The 13,555-nt window shown below is 57.2% G+C and overlaps 1 protein-coding gene across 6 annotated transcripts in view; it reads left to right on the top strand.

The window, feature by feature from the left end:
* The window catches only part of CELF5 (CUGBP, Elav-like family member 5), a 54,953-nt gene that overhangs the window by 25,729 nt on the left and 15,669 nt on the right, over window positions 1–13,555 (top strand). Inside the window, exons 3-6 of one of the 6 annotated variants that reach the window (XM_019513477.1) lie at window positions 1,765–1,813; window positions 11,132–11,260; window positions 11,621–11,700; window positions 12,757–12,903. In XM_019513477.1, the coding sequence (XP_019369022.1) occupies window positions 1,765–1,813; window positions 11,132–11,260; window positions 11,621–11,700; window positions 12,757–12,903 (405 nt within the window). Of the gene's footprint in view, window positions 1–1,764; window positions 1,817–11,131; window positions 11,297–11,620; window positions 11,701–12,756; window positions 12,904–13,555 lie in introns of all 6 variants that reach the window. The other 5 variants (XM_019513474.1, XM_019513476.1, XM_019513473.1 and 2 more) reach the window with 5 other exon arrangements.

Raw genomic sequence — 13,555 nt, 5'->3', positions numbered from 1 at the left:
GGGGCAGGAGGTTCTCAGGTGCCTAATTCCCCTGGGACCTGCATTCGGTGCTCCCCGATGTGATCCCCACCTAGATTTGCCCCGGGGTGGGGCAGTTGGAGCCTGCATCCCCGTCTGCTCGTCTTCCCCGTGGATGAAGCGGTGCCGCGGGGGCATGGGTGCGGTGCCAGGTCAGGGGTGCGGACTGCAAACGGCAGGGGGGCCGGCGGGCTGAGTCCCGGCTGCCAGGGAGGGTCCGTGGCACTGCAGGGGGTGCGCTAGGACCTTTCCTCTCCTGCCAGCCCACGTGCCCCCTGCCATGAGGTCCCCCAGGGACCCGGGCGGCAGGGTTTGCCCCTGCTTAGCACCCAGATCAGGGGAGCCTTGTGGGTCCCCGGGCAGGATGGAGCAGGCAGGGTCTCCCAGAGGAGTGGGGCGGGCACACGGGGTTTCTGCCCACGCTGGCCATGTGGCCTTCCACCCTCCGGGGCTGGGATGCTGCCTTCTGGCAAGTTGCTCCATCCTCCCCGTGCAGCTGGGATCTCCCAGGCTTGGCAGGGTCTGGCCTTCGGCATCTGTCTTTGCAGGCATAACTTCCACCATGTGCCTGCCATAGCCCCGTCCCGCCGTGCCAGTGGTGCTGCTGGCACTTCAACCCAGAGGCTCCTGGCTAGATGGTCTTGCCTCTCTGCTCAGGGTCAAACCTATTGTTCTATTTGGGGTCAGGGAGGAATTTTACCCCCTGGTCAGGTTGGTTTGGACTGGGGGGGGTTGCCTTCCTCTGGAGCAGGGGGCACAGCCCTCTACCAGGGATCTCTTGAGATCTTTTAACACTCTTTTATAGAAGCAGAGCATTGACTGTCCTGGGCCCCCTGCTTTACCCATGGCAGGGCCAGGTGTGATGTCTATGCTGTCTTGGGGTGGACTGTAGTTTTATGAAGAGTTGAGGTGATGGATTGTATGGGATTGGACTAGATGTGACCTCTGGAGGGTCCCTTCCAGCCCCACTTCTTTAGGATGCCGTGGTTTCCTTTTGACTGTGCTTGAAAGCCCCTGAGCTCTCACCAAAGCCCAGCTCCTGCAGACCTTGCAGTGGCTCAAGGCTGTGGGAGCTGGAAAAGAGCTGGACACAGGCAGGATTAGATCTCACAGTTACACTAATCGGCCTCATGCCCCTCTGACGAGCCCAGGACTCCTGGTTTTGTGCTCCGAGGGCGGAGGATGCATTGCTTATGGAATCAGCTTCAGTCGGACGGAGGGTCTAAGGGAGGCTGCAAAGGGGACCAATGCTCCTAACTCCTCTAGGTCCTGCGCAGTGATCGTTTTCTGGTGGTCTCCAGTCCCAGATCTTGATGCTTGCAGGGACCGTAGCCACAGAAGGCCACGCGACTCCATTAAGTAATTGGCCTGCGGAGGTGATGGCAGGGCTTCCCCAAGACCCCAGGAGTGCGCTCTAGCTCCCAGCTGTGCTCCCCCTTCCAGCTTCCAAGTCTGCAAGGATGGAGCATTTGCTCCTGGACTCAGAGTCTCCTGCAAGGTGCCCAGCCTCCACTTGGGTGGGCATGTGCTCTGCATGACCACAGTAGGGAGTGATGAGCACTGGATGCCCCAGAGACGATCTTGCCCTCCCCAGGACATCTGGCCACCCTGCTGTGATGAGTGTTCATTGCCCAAGAGGGGTGAGGGCATGGTTGGGCAGAAGGGCTATGGGGTAGGTTCCTGGGGTCTTATACAGCTGTGCAGGGGGCATTGAGCCCTGGTCTCACGGTGTCTTTCCCATTGCAGATGGCGCGCCCGATCCAGGTGAAGCCGGCGGACAGCGAGAGCCGTGGAGGTAGTTGTCATCTCTCCTTGTTCCCCCTCCCTGTGGGTTTGCTGGCGTGGGAGCTCCCGGTGCCTGCTAGGGGCACTAGCCTGGCCTAGCTGGGCTCCCTGCCCTGGCACCGTGGGCTCTGCATTGTGGTGAAACACTCTCCCCAGGCACCTGAGGCTCAGCCAGTCTAGCTGCACCAGTGTTGGCCCCAGGGAGGGGCGGCCATGCTTTGAAACAGAGGTGGACATCCATGCTGGGGGCCTAGGCTGCAAAGGAAAGCAGGGAACTGGATGCATGCACCCATCAACTCTCACCCACCTCTGCAAGCTTACACCCAAATGTTGGGCCTCCACACTGCCTTGGGGTGTGTAGCTTCTGCTCTCTTCCCTGTCCAGCCAGCTATCTCCCTGCCTGGCACTGCCCAGTCTGTACTGCATGTCCCCGCCTGCCCTGCACCGCACCTGCCAGTTAGGAAGATCCCCAGCTCCTGTTGCCTCCCCTAATGCCCACCCTCTTGATTTTTGCATTGACCCCTTTTCCAGCCCCTGCTAAGGGCAAAGTCTTCTCTCTGCAGCAGCGGAGAGGGGATGCTCTGGGTGCGGTGTCGAGCTGCTACATAGGCACTGGCAGCCTTGCTGGCTTTCATGTGCCAGCAGCTGCATGGATGAGGCAGGCTGAGCTGGGGCATGCGGGGATCTGTGTTTGTTCACACCGGAGATCGCACCAGTGGCAGACGGGGGACGTGTGACCCTGGGCGCTGCCCACGAGCCCATCCCATGTGTTGCTCTTCCTGATCCAGCTGGCGCGTTCCTTTCCGCATCTTGCCTGCCTGCTCTTCATGGCTTGCTGCTGCCTTCTCAAGCAGTTTGGGGGAGGTGATATTGTGGGAGGCTGTTTTCCTCTGTTTGGCGGCACATCCCAGGTACCGCGCTGAGGCTGTGATGGTTCCACAACTTTGCTTTTAATTGCCAGTGATTATTTCCCGGCATTTTGCTTGTCCTGATACTCAAGTTCTGCACTAGCAGGAACCAAGCAAGTTCAGTATTCAGGAGCGTTTACTCCATTTACCATATTTTCTTGCATGCAGCACACACTCCCACACCCCTCAAAGCTGCTGGAAATTGTTGTGTGTTTTACATGCAAGAAATATGGTAAGAACAGTTTCATCGTTTTTTAGGGGCCGGAAGGGACCTTGCAGGTCATTGGGCCCAACCCCCCTGCACTTGGGCAGGAAAGACCGCCGGGGTTGGATGACCCTAGCAAGACAGACATCAAGATGCTTTTTGAAGATCAGGGTGGATGACTGTACCACTTCTGGGGGGAGCCTGTTCCAAACCCTCAGTATTCAACTTGTAAAGAAGTGGGGGGTTTCTGCCTGCAGGGTCAAATGTAAAAGAAAATCTTGCAGGGAGAAACACAATGAGCTCTGCTCTACTTTACTACAAGGAAAGCCCTTTTCCCCTTCATTCTGCTTTTCATAGCCAAGGTGCATATTAGATTTCAGGGCATGTTGTATGTGAAAAAATATGGTAGTGGCTGGCTTTTCCAGGTATGCGGTGGTTAGATGCCCAGCACCTGTTAGGTTGTGGGAGCCTAACTCCCTTGGGCTGCTTTGTGGGAATCCCTGCTGTCATGCCTCTGGGAAACAAAGACAGGATTTTCAAAAGCCGGGTACACCTTTGATTGGCGCCACCAGTCACTAGGCAGCTTCTGAAAATCCCGTCCCAGGTTAGCAACAGGCATGGATTCTGATCCCGAAGAGACTTCCTTATTTTTTAAGCATGGTGGACTTGAGGATTTATTCCCTCAAACGTAGGTCACAGACCCCTCATGCACTTAGGCAGATGTGTAATGGCACTGCCAACCAGCACCGCAGCATATGCTGCTGTACTCTCATAGACGGGCTCCCCAAAGCATCTGTGTGCAAGATGCATGGGGATGCGTGAACACACGCGTGCCTGCATTCACCAGTACCATACACACGCACACCAGACAAAAAGGGCAAGCTGAGATCCATTTATTAAGCCCTCCAGCTCTGTTATATCTCGGCATATAGGATATCACTGTACATTAATTCCCTGCCATAATGGAAGCACTTTGGAGGGGGGAAAAGCTCTTTTTTCCAGCCTGTATAGCAAACCTGAGCTAGCAAATCTCCACGGATGGAGGCAGCCTCCGAGCCATATGCTGAAGCCCTGGAGAAGGTGGAGTTCATACTTCGCCAGCCCTTCCCTTCGAGCTGCCCAAGGTCTCTGCCAGCGAAGGACAGCAAGGCACTTAGCAGGGAGGAAAACCGATAGCGATCACAAATCGTGCAACCCCGATTGGATCCATCTGCGCCCCGAATCTGCAATCTGATGTCTGTATGCCCCCGTCCAGGCAGGGGTTGAGTCCCATGGGTCCGGCAGCAGGATCAGGGCCCCCGGGATGCGTCTGGGCTGGCTGGTGCCCTGCTTGGGACAGGGACCGTACGTCTGCAGAAGCACCGCGGACACAGCAGTGGCTGATGAAATAATAATCATAATTAACATCCTCCTTTGCCCCTTGGAGAGCCAGGGGAGCCGTGCCGCTGATTAGTTGTCGCATCGCCTTCGCGGCTGCTGGCAGGGAGCGGTTCTTGCCAGGGGATGGGACAGTGCAGCAGTCTGGCATTTCACAAGGGGCTCCATCAACTTCAGTAAAACCAGTTTTCTCGGGTCCATCAGAAGGAGAAAGACCATCTCAGTCAGGCTGTTAATTATTGTTATCTCTGCACCCCCCCCTCCCAACACATACCAAAATGAACTTTATTATGTTTAAAATAGTAAGGCTTTTCTTCATTATTGATCATTAGGCTCTTACCCATCTGGAGAAACTTCCGTCCCCAAGCGTTTCTGCCTGCCAGAGCTAGGAAAAAGGAGTCGCACACATACACTCAAAAAAAAAAAAAAAAGCATTTAAAACACATTTGCCCCTCCTCCTGCCCAGCAAAAAGGTGAAAAAATGGCATTCTTTTTTCACCCACGCACGGGAAAATTCAACAAAAGTTTTTGCTTTATTTTTTTTTTAATGCAACTTGATTTTTTTTCAGCTGAAAGAGTTTTTTCTATATTCCATTTTTTGTCCTGGCAAAAAACAAAAAAAAAAGATCCAATGAGGGGAGAAAAAATTACCCAACCGGCTTTTATTTTTCCAAGCAGACGCCTCAAGAAGGTCACCAATACTTTCCTATGGTGGATGTTTTAAGCCATTTAGAGAGGGAATTTGAAGAAATCTGGGTTTTCTAGACCTTTGTATTTGATTTGAATACTCCCCCCCACTATATCTGTCCTGTGCATCGCCACGGAAATGCACCCACTTCTGGGGGCTTGGAGCAAGCCAGCCTGTTGCTTTTTGCTGGGACAAGAAGAAATCAGTACTGAGGCCTGTGAGAAAGGAGAGTTTGAGCTGAAGCCTGTGCATGCAAGGCTGCCGGAGAGGGGAAGTACTGGCTCACGCTCAGCACCACACGCATCCATCCTGCCAGGTTTCCATGGCACTCCTGTGGCTATTTAAGTCTGAGTCCAGTCTCCACTGACGTACCATTGGGGAGCAGCCTTGGGCTAAATAAATACCTCCCCCGAATCTTGATCGCAGGACTGCCCCGGGCCATCTGCAATCCCTAGCACCTGATGCTGCCTGTGACCCAGAACAGGCAAAACTGGTGCAAAGCCTGTTTCCCAGTATAACGGAACTGGAGTATGGGTATGCATCCCGCCCATCTTCCCAGCCGCCCTGCCCTTGCTGAAGGTGGTTTCACTCCTCCTGATGCTCGCTCTGGTTTCCGCCTGGTATTTGCATCTCGATAGTAGCGTTCACCCTGCAGGACCCAGAGAGGTTTGGTTCTGCGTTGGTTTGCTCCCTCCCCGGCTGCACCCAGAAAAGCCAAGGGAGAGGGACACCCCCCCCCCCCAAATTCCTTCCCCTCGTTGCGTTGACACCACGGATCATCCTTCCTGTCTGGAAATGACAGTACGGGAGTGAGTAAGGGGATGGAGCGGGCTCCCCCTGCTCCCAGCACGGTGCGGCTCCCATCCGCTGCAGCTGCTCCCAGCCCCCTCCCCTGGAGGCGGCAGGAGGAAGATGGGTGCTATGATTTCCCCATCGGGGCCGAAGCAGAGGAGTCTGCAGGGAGTATGAATGCAGGATCTGGACCTACACGCTCTACCGTGGAGATGAGCCGGCCCGCTCCTCACAGTTCGTGATCCCAGCCCACTCCCACCTCCCGCTGACTGGACAGCCGCAATCTGGACGTGTCTCCAGCCACCAGATCTTGAATGGATGCAACGTCCCAGTGTGTTTGCTTGATGGGCTCTGCGCAGCCCCGAGAAAGTCCAGCCACCAGTAACAAGGCTGGAATAGCAGCCCGTGGAAATGCCCTGCACCGTACAAGAGCCTGGGTAAGGAGAAGAGAGCGAGCACTGAGCACCACAGGGACTGGGCTCCATCTGGCTTGATTATTTTCTTCCTCAGCTTCAGGGTAGAGAGAGCATCTTGCATTTCCATAGCAACTTCCAGCCAGCAGCCTGATATACCGGGATCCGTTCACTCACTCTGGAAGTGCAGCCGGTGCTGGGGTGGAACGTAGCACGACAGCCGCACCAGGGTTTTGTGGAAGGGCAGCTTTGGGGGCCAGCAGTGTAAGCTCTTGCTGCTTCTTCATCCTGTGGCTGCGTCCCACCTCTTTGCTTTTCTGCAGGGAGGTGAGTGCCGAGCGCCCTCTTGCTGTTTGGGCTAGATCCAACAGGCAGGTGCAGCCAGCTCTGGGTGAGAACAGCCCTGTGCACCCTCTCCCACCCACCCTGTGGTCTGTGCACAGGGGTCTGGCAGTCCTGTGAAGGAAGGGAGTCGCAGGCAAGCAGTAGTAGCTGGCATCAGGCAGGTTTCTTATCATCACAGAAGCTCGGGAATGCCTTGGTGGGGTCCCCCCGGCCCTGGGTTGCTCACAGCCTCGGGGGCCAGGTGTGCCATCGCTGACCCATTCTACCTCCCAGCTGCGTGCAGCCCTTGGCCCACTTATTTTTGACTCTGAGGCCTCTTCCCACCTCCGCTGCATGCCAGGTGCAGCCGTGCCTCAGAAATGATTCATGTCACCAGTTCAGAGCCGAGGCAGCAGGGAACGGGGGCGTAGGCTCTTGCTCTGTTTGCTGCCCTCCCCTCTCGACCAACAACCCCAGTGCCAGCAGGACAAGGAGAACCACGCTCCCCACGTGCACGTGGCAGGAGGTGGGTGCATGAATTGGGTCAGGAGCCTTGTAGTGGCCTGTGCCAGGAGCTCCTGGGTGTGGGGCTCAGGGGATGCCTCAGACTGGGACCAGGCCTCTGTGGTGCTCGGTGCTGTGCATACCTATGCTGCCTGCACCCCCAGTGACGGGACTGGCTCGCTGGCATCACGGTGCTGCTCTCCGAGGTGTGAAACAAACCCAATCCCCCTCTTCAAGCAGATTGGTTGTTAGCACTGAGGACGGGAATGAATCGCAGGGGCTCTTTCCCCCTCGTCGGCTGTGAACCAGACTTGGTGATGGGGCAACTCGTGGCTGCAGGTCCCCTCCAGCCACGGGGGTCTTCCCCCCCTGCAGCATGCAGCCCTCCTCCTGCTCCCAGCCTGGGGTGGAAGGAGCCTGCTGGGTTTCCCATGAGCCACGGCTGCTCTGAGCCGGCAGCAATAGCTCTCCCGAGCCCATTAGCATTGTATTAGTGCCGAGGAAGCGCCCAGAGATGTATTGTGGGAAGCATCCCGGGCAGAGCGGCTGTGCCAGGCAGGGGCTGGCCTCCCTCCCCTGGCTGCCAACAGCTGGCTGCCCAGATGACCTAGTTCTGGTGGGCCGTGCGTGTCCGCAGCCCTGCCTCTTTCTCCAATGGGCGAACTGCTCAGCCTGAAGCCCCCCTCCGCCGTTCTCCATCATTGTTCCGTCAGGGATCTGCTCCCTGCCTGGACCCTTCTTCCCCAGCCCCCCCTCGCCTGGGTGCAAGTGACAGTCTGCCAGAGCCCGGGTTTCCATGGGAACACCTCTCCAACAGTCGGGGAGAAGAGACAATTTTCGTGGTGGCTGGACTGCACAGGGAATTGCCAATCAGAGCTGGGGGGACTGGGGGAGCTGCATCTCCCCTTGCAGCAGCTGCCTGACATGGCCATGCTCCTGCACGACCCTGGGATTTGGCATCAGGGGCTCTGCACCCCCCCCGGCACCCACCAAGGGGCACAGGGGCTGCAGACCCCCCTGTCCCTGGTGGGGGAGAGAAGGAAGAGGCTTGGGGGCAGAGAAAAGCAAGAGCGAACCATCTTGCCAAGAAAAATGCAATGGAGAATATGAGCCTGGCATTTTGGAGCCGGGGGTGGCTTCTATTCCTGAGATAGTTTTAATCAAAGAGACCCCATCAATGTAAAAACCCTCCAGACGATCACCTGTCATTGTAAACAGGGAGACATTTGGGGGCGGGGGTATTTAAAACCTCTCCCCAGTTTGTAAGCTGGACGCTGCTTGGTGGAAATGACAGTACACTTTCCCTCGGGGCTGTCTTTGCTATGTTGCCAGTGCCCAGATTTCATCATGAATTAAGACCACCACCCCCCAAAAAAAGTATTCACAAATGAATAGATGGTGAGATCTTTTTTTTTTTTTTTTTTTTTTTTTTTTTTTTTTTAATACCCTCTGGTGCTTGACTCTTCATGTTTTCAAGGTTTTCTGTGCAACTGGCAGAGCTAGAAAGGAAAGGCAGAACGGAAGGGGAGATGCTCATGCAAGCACCCAGATTGCAGAGGAAAACCCCAAATATCCCAAGGTTTGTGATCTCATTGCCATAGCTGCCAGCACGGTGCATCGTTTTCATGGGGTTTTATCCCCCAGAGTGACAAGGGAGATGCATCGTGGTCGTGAAGCCCCAAACGCTCTCCAGAGAAGTCAGAGTCGGATGGAAAATCTGCAGCTCTTTGCAGCCGCTTCCTAACGCCAGCTGGATTTCATGGTGGTGGCGTTCCCCTTGAATAATACTTCTCATGGAAACTAGTGGCCTCACAGTCCCATCATTTGTGTAGAGGACTGAGCTCCTGCTCACCGTTGCAAGGAGCAGGCTTTTTACCCAACAAGGGGCAGGTCAACAGTGCAATGATTTATCCAGCATCACCGTGCAATGTCTCACCCTCCCCAAAAATCCCTCATGCAAAACTAGTCCAAACTGCTGATCTTTCTTGCTAAGTTTAGGCCCTGAAAAGATTCCTCCTTTCCCAGGTGTTTCTCTGGCCCCTTTTGACCCCCTCGGGGCAAGAAGACTTGCTTTGCGGCTGCAGGCCAGGGTCGGATGGCATCCGACAGCTCAGCTTAAAGGGATTCCTTCAGGTCAATTTGACCTTCGAGCTGAGTTTTGTTCGAGGATCAGATTTTTGTTTCCAGTGTCAAGGATTGATAGAATGACTTTCCTGATTTATTTCCTGCCTGTGTCAACCCAGTCCAGATGCTGCTTTAAAGCAGCACCTGGCTGTGTTGGCAGCCCCGGCGCTGTTGCATTTCCTTAATATCCCAGTCCTTTCCATTCATGTCATCATCTTGCCTTGGTATTTCTTCTCCCCCAGACCCTCTCTCAGTCTTGCCCACCTGTTTTCTGTCTGGGGCAGTGGGGGGCTTCATTGCCACGTGTCTGCACAGCACCAAGGCCTGGGGGTCTGATTCTCCCAGGCCTTGCCCTACCCTGAATAACCAGTGATCACAGCACAGTGGGATGGACTGGCTGCTCCCTGGGGTAACAGCCACGTTCCTTGTCACTGTTCAGATGCACAGAGGATTGGAGATGGTGTCAAGCGTTTAAATGTGCAGTTTTAATAACCTAGAGAATTGGGACCGGTGCCAGCCAGGATAGGGGCACAGTCTCCGGGGGCTGACACAAGCATGCATCAGGGGTAACTCACTGGGGCAGATGTGTCTCAGCCCCATGGGTTCGAACCCTTTTGATGTGGCGGGTCGGATGAGCAGTGTGTTGCCAGGGAATCGCTCGGCCTGGCAAACCCACGTGGGTGCTACTGGAGCACGTGTGTGCAGGCGTGTCTTTGTGGGCGCTGGCCTGCCCGTCTGTGTGCGCACGCTGCGGCAGCGCAGCGGCGCCCATGCGCCGGCCGGCCGTGTGCCGGGAGTGCGTATCTGTCTGGCTGCACGTCTCTCTCTTCCCCCTCTTCCTCTCCCCCCTCCCCTTGCATGCAAGCATGGCTCGGAGGGCATGCGCAGTGGCTGGAGTCGCAGCGTGAAGGCATGTGTGAGCCTCCCATAGTGTGTGTGTGTGGGTATGTGTGTAAGCACTGTCCCCTCCCCCATGCACACACGTGTCGGCTGGCCTGCCCTTGTGCCACACGTGTGGGTGCCCCCTGCACGTGTCCCCCTGCGTGGCACATGGCTCGGTGGGTTACCTGGCTGGGGAGCAGGGAGAGAAGGTGGTCGCTGCCTGCAGTGCGCAGGCTGCCCCCCAGCCCACTGCACCACTGTCGCTCGCAGACCTGTTGGTTTTCAGGTCACTGCACTCCTTGCCGTTCTCCCTGCCGCCCGTCACATTCGATTGGCTCTGCGAGACGCCGGCCCCCCTGATCCTGTCACTAGCAATAAGGAATCCTCCCTCACTGGGCCTGCCGGACCCCGTCCTGACGCACCCGGTCCCCACGGGGCACTTCTCCTGTGCCCACGTGTAGGGGAACAGGGGCAGGTGGCACATTTTCTTGGCACGACCCTCTAAAGGAGGCAGGACTGGGCTGTAGTGCTGTACACGTGACTGGTTTTGTCCAGCAATATAGGGAGGCTGGGTCCCACCTCTGAGAAGAGAGTGGGGTGTAGTGGGTAGAGCAGCTGGGAGCTCATGTTAGGCACGCATGGATGGAGAGAAGCCCAAGGCCTCAACATAGTGTTGCCTGCACCCAGGCAGCTGTGCACACACACGGTTCAGCTGTGCACTGCCAGGCTGGCAAGTGGAAGTGTGACATGTGGGCCCCCAATTCCTCGGGGGGGTGAAACTGCCAGGGGTGAGGCAGGGCTGTGCCCCTTCAAGGAGCCGTCATGTGTCCACAGCACCGAGGCAGCTCGGCTGGCATGCCCGTGTCCGTGGCTAAGCCCTCTGGCTTGTACCGCTGGCCATGGGAGGCTGCGACGTAGAAGCCAGGACACCCGGGTTCCTTCCCTGTCCCTCCGGAGCTATTCCAGGAGCCTCGGTGGGGCAGCACCAGGGATGCGTTTTGGCGCTGGCAGAGGAGCTGACAAGCGGGGCGCGTTCGAGATCGGGCTCCCCAGCCCTCGGGCTTCAGGCTGCGCGTCTTGCAGCAGGTTGATGTTTCCATGTTTCCTGCAGGGGACAGGAAGCTCTTTGTGGGGATGTTGAACAAGCAGCAGTCTGAGGACGACGTGCTCCGGCTCTTCGAGCCCTTTGGGGTCATCGACGAGTGCACGGTGCTGCGGGGACCCGACGGCAATAGCAAAGGTGCGGATTCACGGGTGTCTCACGCCTGTCCCACAGGTAGGACCATCCCATGCTGGGAGCACAAGGCAATGGGTCTTCATCCCCGATCTTGCAGCTGGGAGCATGCTCTTGATGGAGGTGTATCCTGGGGTGGGATGGGAAAGGACGGGATGAGACATCTGCTGCCGAGAGGGAATGTGCCAGGCTGAGCAGAGAAGGGCCTGAGCACAAAAACCCAGACCTGGGATTTGGGATACGTTTGCCGGCAGGGCTGGGAGGGCTCCCCTCAACCTGCACCGAGATGCAGACTCTGACCCTACCCTGCACTCACCTCCCAACTGCCCCCTTGCTCTGCTCTCACCTGCTCCTCTGTCTCTCCAGGCTGCGCCTTTGTGAAGTTCTCATCTCACACCGAGGCCCAGGCGGCAATCCACGCTCTCCACGGCAGCCAGACCATGCCTGTGAGTATGAGGCCGTGGGGCCCTGTCCCTGTTACAGTGACTGCTCTCCATCCACCTGCGGCTGAGACTTGCCACCATCACTCAGCCTCCGTGCGCTCTGACCCAGGGGGGCTGAAACGGGGCGGGGTGCGTGTGTATTATTTCTCTGCCTGTGCATCTCGTTGTTCGCTCCCTGTACCTCCTTGCCATCTGTCACCTGGCTGCTCGTGTTCATGGGTTGTTTCCGGCAGGGGGTACGACTGTGCGTGTGCATGGGGGAGGATGTGTATGTTCTTCCGGTCTGTCTAGATGCACGTAGTTGTGCGTGCAAGTGCCTTCCAGCAGCCTGTGGTTATGGCTGTGTGCATCTGCGGCCAGATTGGAGGGGTCAGTGCAATTGTGAGCCTCCTGGGATAGAGCACAGCTGTTTGCGCAATGCTTGCTCACCTGTGCATGTGAGCGCAAGGCCTGGTGTCTGCGTGCGTGTGCCCATCTGTCACCAGGGGCCAGTGTGCATGCATATGTGTGTGTGTGTGTGCAACGGGCGGGAGGGTGAATATTCTGGGAGATGGCGTGCGTGGGCGCAAACGCATTGTGGAGGCTCGTGGGCGGGAAAGCACAGCTGGGCCCCGGGTGAGCTGAGCTGTCACCGCGCCCGGGGGGTGCATTCTGCGCCGGTGTCACCTGGCTTGCCGCGGGCAGTGGGCGGGAGTGCGTGTTGCTATGGCAGTGGGCAGGCTGGGACGCAGCACACGTATGTAACCGCTCTGCTGCAGACACACTCCTGGGGAAGGGTGTGCCCCGGTGCTGGTGTCCTCGTGAGTGTGCAATGTGGCCTGTACCTCCCTGCTGCTGCCCTCGCTCTGCCTGGCTGCAGCATCCATAGCCGGATGCACCGTCTCCTCCACCCAGCCCGGTGCAGAGGGGGTGCGCTGGTCCCGATCTCACCTGGGGCACTTCCATCTTGCTCATCCTCTGCCTCTCCTCCTCCTGTGCTGCCTCTCCTGCCTTCCTCCACCCTCACTACTGTGCTCTCTCTCCCTCCCGGTCTCCTCTGTCCCCTCTCTCTGTGCATAGGGTGCTTCTTCCAGTCTAGTGGTGAAGTTTGCTGACACAGATAAGGAGAGGACCCTGCGGCGGATGCAGCAAATGGTGGGGCAGCTGGGGATTTTCACTCCTTCGCTCACCTTGCCCTTCAGCCCGTACAGCGCGTACGCGCAGGCTGTGAGTATCGCGAGGCCCTATCGCCGTGCTGCAGAGACCGGGGCGGGCGCCCACCCTGCCGGCTCCCGCAGTGGGCCTGTTGCAGGGTCTGGGAACGGTTCCCAGGATCCTGGTTTCAGTCGCAAGTGTTTGCTGCTGGCTGGGGTTGGTCCTGGCGTGTTTCTGGTGTGGGCAGGGCCCAGGAGAGACTGGCACCATGGTGCGTTTCTCCGGTGCTGGATGTAGCTCGCATCCAGGTGATGGTGTCTGTCTGGCCTCCGGGCCAGGTCTGGGAGTGCCAGCTTGAAGCCTGCTCAGCCTGTTTCCTCCTGCCAAATCCAGCTAAGGAGGGAATGAGCTGCTTTGGAGTGGCCCCGAGCACGCTCACGCTTGAGACCCCAAGCCTAGCAGCGGTGCCGGCATTCAGGCTTTGGCAGCTACGATGCCTCGAGTTGGTGCCCAGGGAGTGGGCTGCACACTTGAACCAGTGGTGCTCTTGAGCTTGGCAGATGGACCCTGGGAGTCCTCGCACCCCAGGGTTTTTGGTAAACATTTTTGCCATTCTTTCTTTGCCCTGACTTGGGATGGAGAAGATTTTCCTAAGACAAGAAGACCATTTCCCACCTGGTTCTCATACCAATTGCCTCTTAAAATTGGGCTCTAGGTGTGACAT

This window comes from Gavialis gangeticus, unplaced genomic scaffold (assembly GCF_001723915.1).
Source record: "Gavialis gangeticus isolate Ggan-Ray unplaced genomic scaffold, GavGan_comp1, whole genome shotgun sequence".
NCBI classification, from domain to species: domain Eukaryota; kingdom Metazoa; phylum Chordata; order Crocodylia; family Gavialidae; genus Gavialis; species Gavialis gangeticus.
This window is presented reverse-complemented; position numbering and strand designations above follow the sequence as displayed.